Source organism: Xyrauchen texanus, chromosome 43 (assembly GCF_025860055.1).
Source record: "Xyrauchen texanus isolate HMW12.3.18 chromosome 43, RBS_HiC_50CHRs, whole genome shotgun sequence".
In the NCBI taxonomy this organism is placed as follows: domain Eukaryota; kingdom Metazoa; phylum Chordata; class Actinopteri; order Cypriniformes; family Catostomidae; genus Xyrauchen; species Xyrauchen texanus.
The window spans coordinates 25,107,970-25,129,016 of NC_068318.1; the positions used below are offsets into that span (position 1 = coordinate 25,107,970).

A 21,047-nucleotide genomic window follows, 5' to 3' on the forward strand; every position below is an offset into this window, starting at 1 on the left:
ATTACTCAATCACAATCCGCTCGATGGCGCTCTTGGATTGTAAAATAATGTTTGTAAAAACTTTATTACAGGTTCCTTCAAAACCGGAAGTTGTACGTTGGTTGTACGACGCAGAGCATGCACATGGAAATGTCTCCTACCGGCGTGCTAGAACTGACAAATGTGTATAAGAATTCCAGTTTGGATATTCTACATATTCGACCCGGTTTGGAGGTATGTGTGGGCGCATGGACATCGCATCTATGTATTGTAAATACATTGTAGTAGTAGATCGATCTTGCTTTCCAGTCAGCTCAAGGTTGCTTTGGTTAGTCGCTCGTGATAGTGCTCGACTAAAAATGCAATACAGTTATACATATTGCTGTTAGATGTGTTATAAGTGAGGGAATTTTTAGCATTAGGTATTTTTTAATTATTGACAGTGTATGGCATCATTTATGTTGCCCCTTGGGAATTATTCATGCTTTTGTATTGTATGTTCAAATTTACTTCTGCAGGTATCCTCATACTTGAGTGCCAGTAAATAAATAAAAAAAGGTTTACAATATTAATATCAAATCAGTTTAGCTGCGATGTTTACGATTATGGAACTGAGGTTAAACTAACACGCGGCTGGTTATTAGAGCATTTTCAGAGCAGTCACAGTATTGATATACTTCAAACCGTCTACTCAGGGGTTTGTTCTAAAGCCCTTCAAGTATTAAACTTCTGTTAATTCAGTTGATCCGTTTTACGTGCTACAGTCAATCTGAGTGTTCTGTTTTTTATAAACTTAACACCTTGTAAGAATTTTAAGATTCTAGGTGCTGTAAGCGATTTTTATGGAAAGTATGCAAATAATGTTCCTACTCTCAGGGGTGTAAAGTACTCAGTATCCATACTGTAAATTTAGTATAATTTCTGAGTGAAAATTTTACTCAATTAAAAGTCAAAGTATTTTGCAAAAAACATACTTGAGTGAAAGCAAAAAAGTATTAACAAAAAAATTGTACTTCAGTATTAAAAAAGTAACTTTTCCTAGATTGGTTTAAGTTGCCTTTTTACTGACTCTGAAGACTATCATATTTCTCCTTCAGTGGCATTCACAACCTGGTCATAGAATCATGTTAAAATAACAACATTTTTGTAAAAAGATTTTTGTGGCATGTTTTACGTGACTGCAATTTCCTGGTGAAATAAACACTAGAGGCGCTGAAACAACAATTACTTTTATCCCCTTTCACTCAAATCAAAAATGGCAGATTATCAGTTAATAAACTTTTTAAATGTTTAAAATACTTTTCGCTCACATCCTCACACAATGTTATCTTATGACAACACAATACTTTTACTATAGCATATGACTCATTTTAACATTTGCATTATATAACAAACTACATTTATTTAAAATAAATCAAACAACATGAATGATTATTTTTGACTTCATAACTGTCCAATCTGTAGAAGTAGCGGGTGCTTAGAATAAAGTTTAGGATGTGTTTCAGTGTTGCTCACATGCTCATAGTCTTTAACAAAAACAACACAATCAGTCGGGCAGCCACATATGGTTCAGTCGCACACATATTTCTTCGTATCAGAGCTCAAATCAGATCCGAAATTCCGTCTCCGCAGATGGTTGGAACTCCACACAGCCGCCGTGTGATACTCCATTTAAAATGTCTGACCTATGGTTTGTCGTTTGTTAGATGCAGTGAACAGGTGGCTTCAGTCCAGTTAGACTAAACAAAATTGTAAGGAGTTAAATGTAAAAAAAAATATTTGGAAAATATAATTAAGTAAAAGTACAAGTATTCCTTTTAAATTGCATTTGAGTAAAGAACAAATCTCCCAAAATAATACTATTTTTACTCAATTACTTTACACCCCTGCCTACTCCCTTATAGATATTAATAAAATAATTGTCCTGAGATATCTCAGCGGTCTCTGTGACAGCTGTAGACTTTGTAAACGGCAAACAAACATGTGTCCACGGACATTGACGCTTTTCACATGTCAATCATTTTGCTCGTTCTCATAGTGTTGTATTTTAAGCGGATCATCAAGGCTATTATTCATAATGTTTGTCAGTTGAGGGTGCTATTGTGCCACTGTTGAATTTGACAGACACGGGAACAAACAATGCTTCTCTTTTGCACTGTTTTGGTCTCAAAATGATCTTTGGAGGGTGGAGTTTTGGGATGAGGGGCGTGGGGCATGACTAATTCAACGGCTCAGTCACGTGAAAGCTTCAGAACGCTAAAATCACTTACAGCACCTTTAAAGTATGAAATTCTCCCGTTTGTTTACACTGATAGAATATTCAAAACCTACCCGACAGCTATGACGACATCGACATATTTGCAGTAATTAACTGCATTCGGTCTTGCTGACATCTATTTGCTTTCAGAATTCTGATTGGTCTGAAAGATTGTCATAATAACACCAAAGCTTTAAACCATAGCATACTTAAAACTTTAACAGCATTCTCTTGCTGTCTTGCAAGCTCTGTTATTTCCTTCAGGTTCCTTGTTTAAGGAGAAACTGAATTGTGTGATCTAGGTAGCTATCCCTCATTGAGCTGACTGATGATGTCTCAAGAAATGTTTTCTCTCACTGCAGCGCGTTCAGAAGCTGAGCCAGGTGGCACGGTTATGTCAAGTTTATGGCAACAAGACTCATCAAAGAACGGAAACCTCAGTGGCGTGAAAATGAACAGTGAAGGCACTGGTATAAGTGGTCCAACACCAGCGTTGGTGGGGTATTTGGGAAAAGTCAGTTATACTCGGTTCTGTCCCTCTGTCACTTGTGCAAAGCTGTGTTGTCACCTTCAAACTTATTTATATAGGATAATGTATAGAAACATTATACAATAATTTTGGAATTGACTCCCACCTTCATCCCGAAAATAAGAAAAAAAAGAAAAGAGCAAACACGGAGATCTGCTAAATGTAAAAGGCGAAAGTGAAACGGTGTACATTTTACTGAATAATTCTTTGAGTTTTTGAGATGTATATTCTTTGAGTAGTGTGGTTCTAAAAAAAAGTTTTTTGTTGCTATAGTCTGAAGAAAAAAATGGCTCGCCTGGGAACTGTCCGTGGTGCTTGGCAAAAGGTCAGACAAATGCTCTGCGGTCCTATGCTGTCAACTTGGAGGACACCGTTATTCTCTGTACAAATCCAGTGGTGAGTTACTATATCTCGTCCATTGCTGCTCCTATATAAATGCCTATTTTCTAGATTAGGAAATGTTCACACTTTGAAAGTAAAAATTTCACAAAGCCTTTTAAGAACATGTCTGGTTCAGATTATGAAAATAAAGGCTATTTTTAAGACTGCAAATTATGATGGCACATTTTCTCCCCAAATTGTCATTACTATAATATATACACTACCGGTCAAAAGTTTTGTAACACTCGTTCTTTATTTTATATATATACACTCACCTAAATGATTATTAGGAACACCATACTAATACTGTGTTTGACCCTCTTTCGCCTTCAGAACTGCCTTAATTCTACGTGGCATTGATTCAACAAGGTGCTGAAAGCATTCTTTAGACATGTCGGCCCATATTGATAGGATAGCGTCTTGCAGTTGATGAAGATTTGTGGGATGCACATCCAGGGCACGAATCTCCCGTTCTACCACATCCCAAAGATGCTCTATTGGGTTGAAATCTGGTGACTGTGGGGGCCATTTTAGTACAGTGAACTCATTGTCATGTTCAAGAAACCAATTTGAAATGATTTGAGCTTTGTGACATGGTGCATTATCCTGCTGGAAGTAGCCATCAGAGGATGGGTACATGGTGGCCATAAAGGGATGGACATGGTCAGAAACAATGCTCAGGTAGGCTGTGGCATTTAAACGATGCCCAATTGGCACTAAGGGGCCTAAAGTGTGCCAAGAAAACATCCCCCACACCATTACACCACCACCACCAGCCTGCACAGTGGTAACAAGGCATGATGGATCCATGTTCTCATTCTGTTTATGCCAAATTCTGACTGTACCATCTGAAAGTCTCAACAGAAATCGAGACTCATCAGACCAGGCAACATTATTCCAGTCTTCAACTGTCCAATTTTGGTGAGCTCTTGCAAATTGTAGCCTCTTTTTTTGAACAGATCTGCTACACTTGAACAGGTGTTCCTAATAATCCTTTAGGTGAGTGTATATACAGTGTGTGTATATATATATATATTATTATTTATTTAATTTTTTTCACATTTTAGAATAATAGTAAAATCATCAAAACTATGGAATAAAATAAATGGAACTATAGAAATTATGTTGTGACTACCGTAATTTCCGGACTATTGAGCGCACCTGAATATAAGCCGCACCCACTGATTTTTAAATAAAATATTATTTTAAACATAAATAAGCCGCACCTGTCTATAAGCCGCAGGTGCCTACCGGTACATTGAAACAAATTAACTTTACTCAGGCTTTAACGAAACACGACTTGTAACAAAAATAAATAGGCTTTAACGAAACACGGTGTGGCAGCGGGCGTGGTCAAGCGCCCGTCCGGAGAGAAAAGCGGTAAGGGCGCTTACACCTGAGCTAAATTATGTGTCTAACACCGGTGTCTAATTTCAGTAAGCATGGGGAGAGCGGCATAAAAGGCAGCAGCCACAGAGCTGAGAGAGTGACACACGTCAGTCTAGTGTTGGCGCATAGAAGAATTGAGAAACTTTATAAAATTGATTGTAAACATTGCTGTGGCCATTAAAAGCCTTACCTGGAACGTCAAGTGCCCTGCTGAAAACTGTCACACTGGTGCCCGTGTGACAGTTTTCCCAAGAAGGACACGTGAAGCAGGGCACTTGAAATTAGACACCGGTGTTAGACATAATTTAGCGCAGGTGTGAGCGCCCTTACAGCTTTTCTCTCCCGGACGGGCACTTGACCACGCCCCCGCTGCCACACACGGCTTGTAATAAAACATTTGCAGTAAACAGTAGCCTACTAAGAAAGTCATTGGTCACTATCTTCCTCGTCCTGTGCACTGAAACCACTGAAGTCATCTCCTTCGGTGTCGGAGTTGAATAGCCTCAGATTTAGTTGTCTTTTTGCACTGAGTCAATTCCTCACGCTGCTGTTTCCAACGTCTTATCATCGACTCATTAAGACCAAGCTCCCGTGCAGCAGCTCTATTTCCTATTCCAACAGCCAGATCAATCACCTTCAACTTGAAAGCAGCATCATATGCGTTTCTCCATGTCTTTGCCATGGTGAGGGTGACAAAATTACTACCGTAATCAGAATGATGGGAAGTTTGAGAGCTTCGATTTAATCTAAACAGTAAACAAAAAAGTTGTTTTGACCTTAACCCGTTCGGCAATTTCATTGGTCTAATGAAAGCTTCACGCCGGCAAAAAACTGAGCACATCACAGAATGTTTTTTTTATTTTTATTTTTTATAAAATTTGAAAGCGGGAAAAATCCATATATTAGCCGCGTCATTGTATAAGCCGCGAGGTTCAAAGCGTGGGAAAAAAGTTGCGGCTTATAGTCCGGAAATTACGGTATACAAAATCCAAAATAAATCAAAACGGTGTTATATTTTAGCATCTTCAAAGTAGTCACCCTTTGCCTAGAATTTGCAGAAATGTATTCTTTATATTTTCTCAACCAGCTTCTTGAGGTATCACCCTGAGATGCTTTTTAAACAGTGTTGAAGTAGTTCCCATCTCTGTTGGGCACTTAATTGATCCTTTTCTTTATTATTTGTTCCAAGTAATCAATTTCAAAAAAACATTTTTTTTATTACATTTTAGTTTTATAATGAAATAAATTAATATGGTGGCACAATTATATTTTTGTCTACAACAAATGAACAAATTTCAAATATTTAAGCATACGCCTTCAGATCAAATTATTTTTAAGGTTGTGAGAAACAGTTCAGTCAAGTGTTTCAAAACTTTTGACTGGTAGTAAAAAAAAATCATAATTATTTACACTGGCTGCTAAAAGTTTGGAATAATGTACAGATTTTGCCGTTTAGGAAGGAAATTGGTTCTTTTTTGGCATTCAGCTGATTATAAAGTATAGTCAGGACATTACTGATGTAAAAAACGGCATCACTGTTTGAAAAAAGTAATTTTTTGATCAAATCTATACGGGCTCCATTTCCAGCAGCCATCGCTCCAACATCTTATCCTTGAGTAATCATGCTATAGTGCTCAATTGGTACTAGAAAATCACTTGCCATTATATCAAACAAAATACTATTTTGCAAAGCTGTTATATATATACAAAGCTACTTGGTTTGTTAAAGGAACCTTAACATTGTCTTTGTGTTTGTTTTCGAGTTGCCACAGTATGCAATAGACTGGCATGTCTTAAGGTCAATATTAAGTCAAAATTGGCAAAAAGAAACTGCTTTCTCTAGAAATTCGCCAGTCAATCATTATTTTGAGGAATGAAGGCTATACAATGCTTGAAATTGCCAAAGAACTGAAGATTTCAAGATTTTCGAGACAAAGAAAAACTGGCTCTAACAAGGACAGAAAGAGATGCAGAAGGCCAGATGTACAACTAAACAAGATGATAAGTACATCAGAGTCTCTAGTTTAAGATATCCTCAGCTGACAGCTTCATTGAATTCTACCCGCTCAACACCAGTTTCATGTACAACAGTAAAGAGAAGACTCAGGGGTGCAGGCCTTATGGGAAGAATTGCAAAGAAAAAGCCACTTTTGGAACAGAAAAGAAAAAAGAAAAGGTTAGAGTGGGCAAAGAAACACACACATTGGACAACAGATAATTGGAAAAGAGTGTTATGGCCCTTAACCCCATTGAGCTTTTGTGGGATCAGCTAGACTGTAAGGTGCATGAGAAGTGCCTGACAAGACCGCCACATCTATGGCAAGTGGTACAGGAAACGTTGGGTGAAAAGTCAATTGAGTATCTGGACAAACTGACAGCTAGAATGCCAAGAAATAGATTTTTTTGATGAGAACTCTTTGAAGTAGCTTAAGACGTTCTGATAGTAATTTTTCAAATTAATAATGTCCTGACTATACATTGTGATCATTGTGTTGAACGTCACTTTGTTGAATACAAGAGCAAAATCTGTACATTATTCCAAACTTTTGTGTGTGTGTATATCTATAGATCAGAATCTGCTGTTGCCTTCGTTAATAATTCAAAAATGTCACTTCAGAAATGGTATCATGGCTTGTGCTGTTTTAACAAGTTATTGGATAAACAAAGATGGATGTGTGTGAGAGAGAGAGAGAGAGAGAAATAGACACACACACAACTGAACATGTGTAATCACCTGTTGCCACACCCAAGCAGGGATGCTGTCAGCTTTCTGAAGGTCAGCTTTCTCAATGATAAAGTAGCTGTCAAAGCAGGGGTATTCCTTTCTATTTCGCGGTAGCTGGTGCACAAGAGTCGATCACTAGAGAACACACGGTGAAGCATCCAAGTGCTGATGGTGTCAGACCATCAGTGCTCATGGAACGTTTGAAGTCCAATTAGATTTGAGTGCTGGAAATAACTTGTGTTTGTGTGTGTATATATATATATTTGGGCCTGAAATTCAATTTTGAAAATTAGGTGAATTCCTCCCTTACACAGCTCATATGGGGGGGATTTACACATTTTGGGGGGAAATAAAACTCAAAAATGTTAAATTTTAAAATTCACCTAAATCACAGGGGGGGGGCTACTTTTCTCAATTCCTGTATAGGTTAAATGGAACCTGAGTGAGAAATAAACTTTTCCATTTTAGGGAAATATTTGATTTCCAGCGGCATTTTTAACCTTTACAGGGGCCATTTGTTTTCTATTCTAAACTTATAAAATGACTGTCATCCCATGTTAGAATTTAATCAATTCAATATGAAAAATGGCATGTTTCAATAATTACAAAATTGCATGACATTGCGTGCTTTGTTACAGAAAATGTTTTATAAATTGGCAATTAAATTGACCTATACTACAAAACTAATGCATTAACATGGAGATGACAACATTTCTCCAGATTTGGAATGAGGAGCTTAAAGGGATAGTTCACCCAAAAATGATAAGTCTCATCATTTACTCACCCTCATTCCATCCAAGATGTGTATGACTTTCTTTCTTCTGCAGAACACAAATTAAGATTTTTAGAAGAGTATCTCAGCTCTGTAGTGATCAGACCTTTTGTAGCTCCAAAACAACAAATAAAGGAAACTTAAAAGTAATCCACTCCAGTTGTTAAATCTGTATCTTCAGAAACAATATAATTGCTGTGGGGGAGAATCAGTCAAACTTTTTTTTTTTTTTTTTTTGGTAACTCAATTTCCACTTTTACATCTGAAAGTGGAGATTTAGAGTACATATACAGTATAACATCCATCCTTCCTGCACTTTTGGCTTCAAGCTGGTGAGGAGGCTTTTCAAACATACAGATAAGTGAGATGTGATGGTCACGTAATTCAGCGCGTGAGCAAGACACTGAACTGATGCGGAACGCCCGTCTGTGCGTATTTATGGTGCGAGATCTGCCACTGACTCTGTAACATCTGCACAACAGACAGCATGAAACAATGTTCAGTGAAAATTCTAATTAAGATCGCAATGTGTGTATTTGGACTAGGCCTATCAGATGTTATTCATAAAACAACAGGAACAACAACTCTTTGTGTGTGCATTTTTTGCCCCCCATATTTTGAATTTCGGGGGCATTTTTCCCAGATCCCCTGTTAATTTCCGACACGAGATGGCGATGAGAGATGTCTCTCCCTCATGCTGTTTTGGCAGCATGAGTGAGACCTACACAAATTTAGGCAGGTGTGTGTGTGATGACTCTGACACTTTCTTGACAGGCTTTGTGAGATTCGTCCAGTTGTTGTGTCAAGCAGTTTCTATTCCACATTGGCAATTGATGTTTGCTATTTCTTGTTGAATAAGATGCTTTTGACTCTTTAAAACAAGTACATTGTTTGTCCAGACATTGAGTGTGTTATTTTCATCTGCGCTTTGTTTTTTGGTCTCTTTGCAGTGCCTTTACCCATTGGTAAATATATCTCTGGAAGATGTGCGTGCTAGTTTGCCTACACTAGAAGATCTGGATGGATGCAAAAGGAAAGCTTCTTCGCTGTCTGAGGTTGAGGACTTATCCTCCCCTTCAAAGCGATCGAGAGAGGAGAATCTGGAAATTTTCTCTACAGTATTTGAGCCTTGTGATGTGGATCTTAATGAATGCACCCCTCCAAATGACACTGTCAAAAATGAAACCTTTACGAATGACCAGTCAATACTTGAAAAGAACACTGTCTCTATGAATGGCACTGAGGAACAGTATCCTGAAATGCAACCCAATAGCACTGATGAAGATTTAGATGTGTGTGGCAAGAAGGACGATTCTGTATCTAGCACTCAAAATGAGTTCGAGGAGACATTCGGAATGGATATTGATATGGAATCTTCAGCAGAGCTGGTTACTGTGCAACCACATCTCTTCTGGAAAAACGAGGACAACCTGTGTTGGTTGGATTCGTTATTGGTGATGCTTGTGAACTGCAAGACTATCAGAGAAACTCCATGTCAGAATGTAAGGCTGACGGACAAGTTGATGTCAGTGCCTTGCAGCAGCTCTGCTGTCTGGAACCTTTGCTCAATGTACGATAAGACATTTGCCGATCTGCAAGCCATGCAAGAGCAGGGTGATGGTAAGAGTATAAAAAAATTGCAATTTATTAGTACACATTTTTAAACAAGGTGTCAGAAGTAATTTTTATTATTAAACATCGATTTCTTTTAAGATAAATTAACAAAAAATGATCTTAATATTTAAAAAGTCATATAACTTTAAGGAGTTATTATATGCAATAACAGCTGGAAAATCGAGCATAAATGTAGTTAAAAGGACTAACTATATATTTTGCTTGAATGTTATGTCTTTGACAATGTTGCCTTCTTGCTTGATTCTCGTGCACAGCCGAAAGAAAACTAGATTGTTTGCTGGTTGTCACCATGAGGTGTTCGCACAGAACGTATTCCGATACTTTTTATTTTAGCTATTGATCTATTTTGGACATGAATCTTTGGCCATTGCATCAAATCTCGCTGTCAGCATCTTCCACCATAAGCATTCAATTTTTATGATGGCTTGTCAAGTTAAAGTTGATTAAATAAGATAACCTCATCCCAGATTTATGTGACTTATAAAAGAATGTAGCCCCCTCCCTCCACACTATTTTGCCACTCTGCTCGCTTGGTTGTTTCTGGTTGCTCAACAATAGCGGTGCAAATGTACAAACTAAAATGATAGCATAAATACAGCACTGGCAAATGCCTTCTCACGCTGGCCTCCAATCCATTGGGCCAAACTTTTTATCAAGCTCTGCTTTTTATAAGTGTATTCCTTTTTCTCTCACAACAGACAAGATAACCAGAGTTCCTGCTGATGTCCTGGAGGAGGCAGAGAGACGGCTCACTGCTCTCCGTCTTTCACTCTTCAAACTTCTTCAGCCCACGCTCAAGTGTGAAATTGGTAAAAGATTTGAACCGCTTCTCGTAAAGCTGTTTATCATACCTGATTGATTCATTGTAATTTGTATTTATTGAGAATCTGTCTGTCTCACAGGTCAGCAGGAAACACCTGTTTTTGCGCTGCCACTTCTTCTCCGGTTGGATAAATGGGCTCTGGATCTTTTTCAGCATACCATACGCTGGGAATTTAAGTGCACAGCCTGTAGTTATACTCTCAATGACAGGTACTTTTTTGTTTTGTTTGTTTAAGGGGTCATGACATGACTTTTTTTTTTACTTGAATGCTCCTTGAGGTTCACTTATAAAATTAGTCAAGTTTATTTTGTTTTGTACAAAAAAGTCATATATTTGTAAAAAAAAAAAAAAATGTTTCACCCTCATTCTGACCCTCTGTCAGAAATGCTCGGTTTTGTTGCCACTTCTTTAAGACTTGAAAATAAATGCCCTCTGTTATGATTGGCTCTCTACTCTTGACTGACTTGCCATCTCACTGCTCACCAATACTGTGCTAGCATCAGAAGTGATCAGGTAAAGTAGGCATTGATGTTTTGCTGTGGAGGTGGTCAGATGCAAATGTCTACCACAGTGTGACATCACACTGTGGAGGAAGTAGAGAACGTTTTGTAGAGTCGTTTTGACAACTTGCTCATACTCTTTTTGCAGTGAGGAGGAAGTTTTGAGTTCTGAAACTTGCAGTATGTGTAATAGTACAATGAACTCTTATATGTTGAAAGTTCATGGGAAATTTGATTCCTCATGTCATGACAACTTTAAAACTTGTGACTCAAGATGTGGCTTTGTGTGCATCTGTGCTTCTAGCGAAGAAGCAGTTGTCTCGTCATTTTCTGAAACGAGTTAGTTATGCACTGTATCTCTCTTTTTAAACGCATCTCAGTGGCTGTCTGACTAAATAGACTTTACATGTCATTCATGCCAACAGAGCTTCTATTTAGTGTTTTTCATTATTTTTTCTTGATTTGTTTTGGAACTTTTTGTTGCATTTATTTTATTATTTTTAGTGAGCTTATTGAAACTATGGACTGTTTTTTGTTTTCATGCTCATGTAACACAACCTTTCTTTTCTAATCCAGTGTTGAGAAGACTATTACAACCTTCACTCAGATTCTGTCTGACTGGCACCCGCTAAAAGCAATCCACCGCACTCAATGCAGTAACTGCAACCGCAAAAAACAGAGGAGGAAAATGGTGCCTGAGAGGTTAGAGTAGTACATTTTCCTTAATTTGGTAGTTTTTCTATAGACAATTTCCTTGTCTAATTGACAATTGAGCCTTTAAAAATGCTTGCTGTTTGATAACTGTGCCTCTGTTGATTTTTGCAGGTTGTCCTCTGTATTTGCTCTGCACTTTGTGGAGGGCTTGCCAAGGAAAGACCTCTCTAGATACTCCTTTGAGTTCCAGGGTTCTCACTACAATGTTAGCACTATAATCCAGTACAATAAGCATCTCCAGCATTTTGTCACCTGGGTTCGTCAGAGTAATGGTGAGCCTCTGTTTTCTTCTGTGATTTATCTACTAATTATGAAGTCTGTTAATTGATGCATTCTGGATTTCATGATGCTTCAATTCAGTAGTTAACTCAACATTCCAAGCATTTAGTTTGTGCAGCATTACTAAATAAGAACAAAATGAGAAACAGCCATGCTCCATAGATTGAGTTTTTAAATGTGCACTTGGAAAAAATTTTCATTCATAGTTTAATTTGCCCTGAAAAGTGTAAAAACTCTGACTTTGTGTGCTTTCAAAATATTGTTCTGTTTTAACATCCCAACAAACTCAAACAATGGCCTATGTCTGGGGTGTGACTATTGCCCAAAGTGTACCTCGGTTAGACATGAATGCTTGGCGTCTGCATGAAGGACACACTACGCAAATTCGTCAAGTGTACTCGAGCACTGGATGCATGTGGCCTGATTTTTCTAACTGTGCATATATACATGCAGAATGTAAATTTTTTTGCACTAATTAGTGGGTCCAAAAATAGGCAACACTTCACAGTTTGTGTGCGTTCACAAAGAAGTGCAAGAAGATGTAATCGCTGATAAACAACAGGAGACGAAGGTGGAAACCACAACAGTAGATGTGCAGGGCTGGAGCACATGTGTGAGGAGGTCAGGAGATATCTGCATCTGTAAAAATTTGAGTCTGAAGGAATATAAATACATCTTAATGGGTCTATACACCTGAAGAAGTAGTTCAGTATGTCATTGCAGTCGCAGTGCACATTAGTGCTGTCAAATACGAAATTGTAGTATTTGTGGAATTTAAGAGAGAAAAAAGCACATTCGAATCCAAACATTTTGGAAGTGCCAAGCACTGACGATGACTTCAGAACGATTGCACTCTTTTAAAGGCTAGATGCAGGGCAACAAATACAGTTTGAACAGCCCCTTATTTGGAGGTCTGTGACCATTGCGTCTTTCTTATCAATGTCTCTCAGACTAAGCAATGGGTTTAAAAAAGAAATGCTTTGTCATGAAAGGAGTTAAATTTGGAAAAGTGTGCCTTGAGATCCTCGTTCTGTTCTGTTGTGCTCCTTATGTTTGTACAGCCCCTGACCTGGGCTCGTATTTTGAGCCACTTTACCACCAAGTTTAGCCGAATAGCTCTGCTCTGTGGGAATATTACTACCAGACATACAACTGTAATGAATGAAAAACTCTGTTGTATCGTCGTTATGAAGTAGCTTGAGTCTGGGGCTGAACCACGAACATCTTGTTGAAGCTGCACTACATAACGTTGTGCTCTCAAGCGACATCTGTGGTAGAAATTTAAAACCGCAAGCAATTTGCAGAAGAATACATTACATTGGTCATGTTCTGGCACTGCTCGTCTAGTGAATGAATCTCCCAAATTGAATTTGACATCGCCGGTGTGTGATCAAGACTGGAGCCGGAGTCATAACATTTTCATGTTGATTTTATGTTATACGATTAAACATTTGAAACGGAAATATTACTTGCTTTGATGAATATAAACAACACTCTTATTTACATATTTGAATGAATTTTACACTTAAATCTCTTTTCTGACACTACACTCTCCTCAGCCACCACCAGTATATCTTAATATGATTGTTCAAGTGTTTTATCTGCTGTTAATGTTTGAATTGTACTACCATTTTCAATTTAAGAGGTTAAACTGGTGATATGGCTGATACAATTTCAATAGAAGACTTTATTATTTTTATTAGGGATATGCTTGACTATTCGAGTAAACTTTTCTGATGCTGCTAGTCGACAAACGAATTACTAGTCAGTTAATTTTAACCGCCATTACACTGATCATTTGGCTTTATATTTTTACTGAGGCTGTGCTTTAATTACTGTCATATTAATGTTACATATTTTAAATAGAATTAATGATACAAATATTTTAAAAAGAGGATATCTTGAGCAGATATTCCCTCTCTCACTCGTGATGCAAGCAGGAAAATGCCCTCCCTCTAGACAAGCAAGCTCTGCAAAGTAGCTGTGAAATCACTGCTGTGGTGGTGCTGGAATTGGATTTCCAAACTTTTGAAAGTCCCTATGGATGGTTTTACATTTGAGTCGTCTTTAAATCTGTGTGTGCTTTTTAGAACGGGCTGGGTTGCTCTGTTGGTCCTGCACTATTCAATCCATTGTTTTCAATAAATATGCCTGTTAAATATTCTCAAACATTGATTCAGTGAATGCTTGTCATGTTCTATATTTAATGTACAATGATCAAATGCAAGGCAAACATGTAGCAGTTAAATGGCCCTTTTCAATGGAATTTAGCCTCAGATTTGGAATAGATTAAGAATTTGAAATTGGTCGCATAAACAAATTTTTGGACTGATTTCTGAAGGTTGGTTTCTTTTTAGACTAGTTGACTTCAAAATTTCCATTTAAACGTCAGTAAAATTAGTCGTTCAGCACGTCCCTAATTGTTATACTATATTGTCCAGCCTCAGTTACTACAAAAGCATGTATATGCAATGCACACAATAACACCGTAAAAACATAAAACACGGATTCAATAATGATGGGGATAAAATTTACTTTATAAAACATAAAACTAATAAGCTTAAATATGCAATATAACAATTACAAGTCAATTTCAGAAGTCATAAACATGTCACAGTAACTTCATCAGACAACATTGATACATCGCGATTGGTTAACACACGAGTAATGTTCTATTCATAAAAGCATGACAAGCAATATAAGCTTCAACAACCCTACCAGAAAACATATCCAAGCATTATATCAGGTAAACAACTTCGCCTAACGGATAACAGATAAATATCCATATAGACTGCAACGATGCTGTCTTAAACTGTGTGTTGCTGAACTGAACTTAATCGGGGTAAGGTAAGGACATTGTTTTGAACATTGTATTTGTACTCTATCAATAATGGCAATTTGTTTATTTTTAACCAAAAAATCTTACGTAGTGCAATTTTAACATAGAACTGTCTATTGAAGCGAAAACAAATAGTTTTATTTTTATTCTATGCACATTAGTTTCAAATTGAATGCTTTTTTTTTTTTACTGCCAGGAATGTTCTTTGCAATCATTTAACACTGTGTTGCATGGTTTATGTATTTATTGCATCCTCTTGTGGACTATGGAAACAACACCAGTTAAAAAATCTGCTGACTTTCGAATTTAAATTGAATTATTGGTAAAATGTAAGGTAAAAATTCCGAATTTAGGGTGCGTCTCAATCAGTTCCTTAGTTCATTAGTCAAGGCACTTATCAGCGAGTCAGCTCATTGGTTTTATCGTGCCAGTGCAATGAAATCCCATAATGCACCATAAAAACATCGTTGCTCACTATATTCCCTTATCGGAAATGTCGTCATGTCTTCTGAAGTCAAGTCGTTTGATGACTAGCACAAGTGTAAAACTATGAAGTCCAAGACATATTTTCTCTTTAAAAGAGAGATTTTTTTTTTTTAAAGGTCTTTCATAATTACCATGAGCGTGAAACAATCTTTTAAATATTTGAGTTGTTAAAAGGTTTATTTTACCATGTATCTGTTATAATAACACTGTACATTTGAATATCTTCAAGGAAAATTTACGAGATTGTCATTTACACAGCGACGGTGCTGATTAATAACAGCTGCACTTCAATGTGAAAGCTTGTTAACGTGTCACAGGTGATTAAGTCTTAAGTGTCCCAATGTTCAGTGGATCAGTATCCTTACCAGTGCCCGAATTCTTGTTCACGCAATACTGATCAACGGCATAGGGAGCTGATTGGGACAGTTTCTTAGCCCAGTTGACAGCCTAAACATGTATGCACCAATCGCCAGTGTATGCACGCACAGTTTAACGAAGTACACTGTAATTTGAAAGGCTAAGCTTTCGTGTCAAAAGCGAAGTATACTTGGGGGCTTGTCTTTGTCTCTGACCAATGGCAGATGGGGAGAGAAACCTGTTTGTAAACGGTCATTAAGTAATTTATTTTTGCAAGTATGTTTGATGCTAGTGGTACAGAAATTACATAATTCACTTTTAAATCACATAAATTGTAAATAACTTTCTTTTTTTTTTGGCTCAAAGGATCATGGTTGGAACTTGATGATTTGAAATACCCTTACAGCATCACCCACAAAAGATTGACACTGCCTGCCAATGAAATGCACATTGTTTTCTGGGAGGTAGACTCCAGCAAAGAAAAAGCTTTGGAGATCTGCCCACTGACAGCTCCCCCGGCAGTCACGAATGTTGACAATAATAAACATGACCATAAACTGTCAGATTCTACAGCCGATGACACATCTGTCTTCAGTACAGTCACTGTAGGGGAGGACAAGGATTTAACTGCTGCCAGTACCCTGGATGCATCTATTCATAGTAGCACATTAATGGACACCTTTGAGGGACTTTCACACACAGACATTGTGACCCTCACTGTGGTTGAGGAGAATTCAACCACTAATAGAACAAATCTTCAGATTCTCCAGACTCCAGCCATTGTGCCAGTTGTCCTCCCCAGTCATCCAAAAGCATCTGGTTTGTCTCATAACTCTGAGTCTGTTTGTCAACCCTCAAGTCCTCCTAAACACCAGATATGCAGCTCTGGTTCTAGGGAAGGATCTACTTCAGTTGCCCCAAAAATAACCCTACCCTCAGTGGTGAGGTCATCAGTACATACAGAAAAGCCTGTCCCTTCACCTCTTGCGTCAGGTGATAGTACTTCCGCTGGTGCACTAAACTGCTCAGCCTTACTTCAACACTATGCTTCCTTACTTCCGCCCACACAAGTAACGCCGCCTCCTTCTGCCCCCAAACCAAAACCCATTCTAAAATGTGAAGGCAATGAAGCTCTTCCAGCAAAGCCAGCTGATTTGTTTGGTGGTTTCATAACCAAGAAAATGCCTAATCTGCCAAAGCCTGTTGGAGTTGTGAAGAACCCTTCAATAGAACCTCAGCAGAAACCAAGCAACATTCCTGTAGCCATGTGTCCTCCTGGGAAAGTGTCTGAGATCTTCAAATCAGCTGGTAAGAAAACCCAGAGCTTTTCAGCTTCCAATCAGCCACTTAGCACTACTGAAGCCCTCAGGCTAAAGCTAATGAAGAAGCTTAAGGCCAAGAAAAAGAAACTTGCCAAACTAAACGAAATACTGGGAAACGGAGTAGAAGCTACACCCAAACCAGACAGCACAGCCCTTTCGTCGCCCTACTCTGTCACTTCTAGTACCTCTGCGTTCGACAGCCCAGCGTATGACCAGTTCTTCGCTGAGCTTTTGTCTCCGGCAACTACCGTTAGCAACCTCTCGCCTGATAGCTCAGGTCTCCTGGAGATGTTGAACACCAGCCAGAATGGGGAGACAGTAAATGGCAGAGCACTTGAAAATTCTTCTGCTGCATCTGTGGAACCAACTTTCCAGAACTACCCCTCCTCTACTAATGATTCATCAATGGCTCTTGAGGAATATTTAGAAGCAGGGATGGGGCAAACTGCAGTCGCGAACACTGATTTTAACAGTTTAGATATATTTTTCTGATTATGGTAAAAGTTTTAGGCAGGAAAAACACCAGACCAAACTCATGTTGCTTACAAAGCTCACACTTTATATTTTTGTATTTAGAGGAATTTTGTTAGGAAAACCTGTGGTACAATGTCAGTTATTGCATAGTTCATATTTTGTCTTATTCACTTTAAGGCAAAAAAAAACATTAAATGGGGCAGTCTAGACAAAATGTTTGAAGATCATATTGTTTATGTACTTGATGTAAAATGTTGTACAGATTTGTACATTTGTCAGTTTAATAATTTTTTTTATGCTATCAAGTGTATTTAAGAAGTTTATATTAAATTCTCTCCAACCTGAATATTTTGTGGTTTACTTATTTAGGTTTGAGTTTTTGTTGAAAAATATTTTATTTGTAAATTATATTAACCATCATTATATTATTACCTGATTGTTAAATTTGTCATCCGTTGTCATTTTGCACTCAGAATTCCACAGATACAAAAGAGGGAATTTTGTCTAAAACATAAATTATATATTCATTGCACAATGCAGTTGTTTCAAAACGTTGCCCATTGCCTCATTAACTGCCCACTATTATCATCATCATCAATATTGTATTACAATAATAAAGTGCGCGGGATTCACACAAAAACAATGAAAATGAAGTGGACCAATGTGATTGTAGTCCACTTTCAAGTTCTAAGTAAGTGTAATTATTTGACTCAAGTAAACAGAACTTAATTTTATATTTAAAATTAACTAGTTACAAATAAACTTATCTGAGATTGAAATGTGGTTTTTATTAAAAAAAAAAAATGTTAATTGAGTTATAGAATGTAATTTACCATACAAGGGTAATTATGACTGGAATCTTTGCCATAGGGCACATTTGGTTTTCCTCAGTACTTTCATAGTTCACATAAATCTGCACTTTTTTAAAGTACAATGAGTGAAGAAGAATGGTTTAAAATGAAAAGGCTCCAAGTTAATCAGAGGTAACTCTAATGGTGACCTCACAATGAGCAGTTGATTTACAGCTGACCTTTCATGATGTGTGAAGTTTGACTTTGTACTGTCAGTGCCAAATGTATTGTTTCATTGTATCAGTCAATTTAATTAACATAAATTTCGTTTCAAAGCCAAACACTACAGCTCCTATGTGGCAACAAAATGACAGACCAATGACTAATACCAGGAATCTAAAATAATCTAAGAAGCCATCACCCAAATGAACTACGTTGGCTTCTTATGTCTAAATAATGTGATTAACGTACTGTATAGTGTAAATTGTCAAATTATCAATTCAACTGGGCTATAGCTGAAGAAATGCAGCAAAAATGACGTTCATCGTTTTAATTTGGCATAAATAATTAATTTTTACTACACAGTAAAATTAAATTTGTCGACTTAGATTTTTTTTAAGCCAATCATTTTTGCATGCTTTATCTAGGTAAACATTACTTATTTGTTTCACTTTAACAGAACTTAAGTTTTTTTTAAGTATACTTGACTCATCTGTGATTAAAGTATCATTGTTTATATTTAAATATTTCAATCCATAGTAAAAGGGAAATTAATTATACCATTAAAAATAATGGTAATTAATTAACTGTACTCTAGATTAGCCATATAGCACATAGGATTCTACTTGGTATTTCTTAGAGCACATAAATCTGCACTATCGTAAAGTACAATAAGCAAAGAAGAATGGCTTGCATTAAATAGTTCCAAGATGTAACACTAATCACCCAAATGGTGACGTCACAAAAATCACAACTATCAACAAGCTACATTAAAACAACAATAGTCATAAGAAATAAAACTATCCCCCTATTCAATAGCTCCCTTGATTTAACCAAAAATACAGAATTTATTAAAACTCAAGGGCTTATGGGTATTCTACACATCCACAATTTTGTACTTGTATGTACTTGTTTTGATTATTGAGGGGTTACTCATCCCCCTGGAATCTACGACCCTGGTGTCATAGCTGTTTGAAGGAAAATCTGCCAGGTCCAATTTACCTCTCCGGGTTTCAGAAAAATCTAACATTTAGAGTGACAAAAAAAATTTCTGCAGTAAAGAGGTGCTGTAGACTCACACCATCAACTCTTTCTGGTGATGGTGTAGTGGGCTAAAGCACATAACTGGTAATCTGGTAATCAGAAGGTCACTCGTTCGATCCCCACAGCCACCACCATTGTGTACTTGAGCAAGGCACTTAACTGGGGGGGATTGTTCCTTTAATAAGTGCACTGGATAAAAGTGTTAACAACATTTTTTAATGTTTGCATTATATGTAGGAAATCATCACCACTCACATGAAAATGAAGATCTCAGTCATATTAGAAACATTCTAAAAGCTGTTTTATTCTACATGGAGAGGGTCCGCACAAGGGGGCCGCCATGTTAGAATCACATGACCATCCAAATCTCAGTTTCCGCTCTATTTGACACTTTCACTCACTGATTAGAGAAATCATGGTTGACTATGAATAATACATTTCTACAATGGCATCTGAAACTGAAAACTATTGTGCTAAAAAATTATGCTGCATCAAAACAGCTAGGTAACTAGTGAGTGCACCTTTAAATATAAACAGAAAGCTAGATGACAACATTCGGAATTGTAAAGCGCAAAAAGGGGCGGGGCTGACAGACGTTCAGTTTCGGATTCTAAGCCTTATGATGTCTCAAAGGGACAGGGATTCTGATTATTGAAAGAAAGAAAGAAAGAAAGAAAGAAAGAAAGAAAGAAAGAAAGAAAGAAAGAAAGAAAGAAAGAAAGAAAGCAACAATCGCAGTTTGAGTAAGCTGCTCATAATGAAGGTGAATGGGGCCAGTCTATAAACCCCATAATACGAATTATATCAAAAGTAAAGTCACATTATGTAAACATTATTTGTGTTAACATGATTTTAGTGTGATCAAATTGCTTACTAACCTTATTTGTGTAAAGGTATATCCTTCTTTGCCTTGATGAAGTAACCACTTAACAGTTCGATTTTATAATGTATACATTTAGCAGACATCGCTTTTACTATTACGCATTTAACAGACACTTTCATCCAAAGCGACTTGCTGCTATGAGCTTGACGTTGATAGCGCCATGCTAGTTGAGCAACAGGAGCACTAAAATCGTGTAGAACAGAGATGTTTTCACACTAAAGTCATGTTAACATGAATAACGTTAGCTTCTTGTGGCTATAGTTTTGAAACTGTGTATTTTAATGTTTAATGACTGACCCCATTCAATTCCATTGTAAATGCCTTACTGTTAGCACGATTTTCCCTGTTTTTAAGAATCGTGGGACGAGTTGAAATTATTTTACAAATACTGTTTGAGCTTAAATTTTACTCTTAACATCCCTTTAATGATGTCATATTAATATGTCATTCTGCCTTGTATGCTAAAATAGTTAACAATGTTTTCTATCAAATTTGTGAATTTGTAGTGCTGCTCAATTAGTTTTGTAATGGTTTATTACACTGGTAGAGGGCAGGTTATAGTCACAGATCAGAGGACTGTTGGTTTGTACATACAGTACATTCAACGACTGCTGATTATATTTTGCTTTTCCATGAGTAGTGAAAAAGA

General features: G+C 37.2%; 1 protein-coding gene across 1 annotated transcript; it reads left to right on the forward strand.

The window, feature by feature from the left end:
- Positions 1 to 105: 105 nt before the first annotated feature.
- Positions 106 to 17,807, forward strand: LOC127635824 (SUMO-specific isopeptidase USPL1-like). Its single transcript, XM_052116061.1, has 9 exons — positions 106 to 213; positions 2,599 to 2,750; positions 3,039 to 3,161; positions 8,983 to 9,652; positions 10,366 to 10,476; positions 10,570 to 10,699; positions 11,567 to 11,692; positions 11,816 to 11,976; positions 16,032 to 17,807. Exons 2-9 carry the CDS (start codon positions 2,631 to 2,633, stop codon positions 17,477 to 17,479), a joined length of 2,889 nt encoding a protein of 962 aa, XP_051972021.1. The 5' UTR covers positions 106 to 213; positions 2,599 to 2,630; the 3' UTR covers positions 17,480 to 17,807.
- Positions 17,808 to 21,047: the final 3,240 nt, after the last annotated feature.

Bases quoted from the DNA above. Each gene is read 5' to 3' on its own strand.
- LOC127635824 (XM_052116061.1), top strand. From the start codon at position 2,631: ATGTCAAGTTTATGGCAACAAGACTCATCAAAGAACGGAAACCTCAGT. The intron at 10,700-11,566 runs GTACTTTTTTGT...TTTCTAATCCAG, and splicing joins AGTTATACTCTCAATGACAG to TGTTGAGAAGACTATTACAA. The intron at 11,693-11,815 runs GTTAGAGTAGTA...TGATTTTTGCAG, and splicing joins AGGAAAATGGTGCCTGAGAG to GTTGTCCTCTGTATTTGCTC.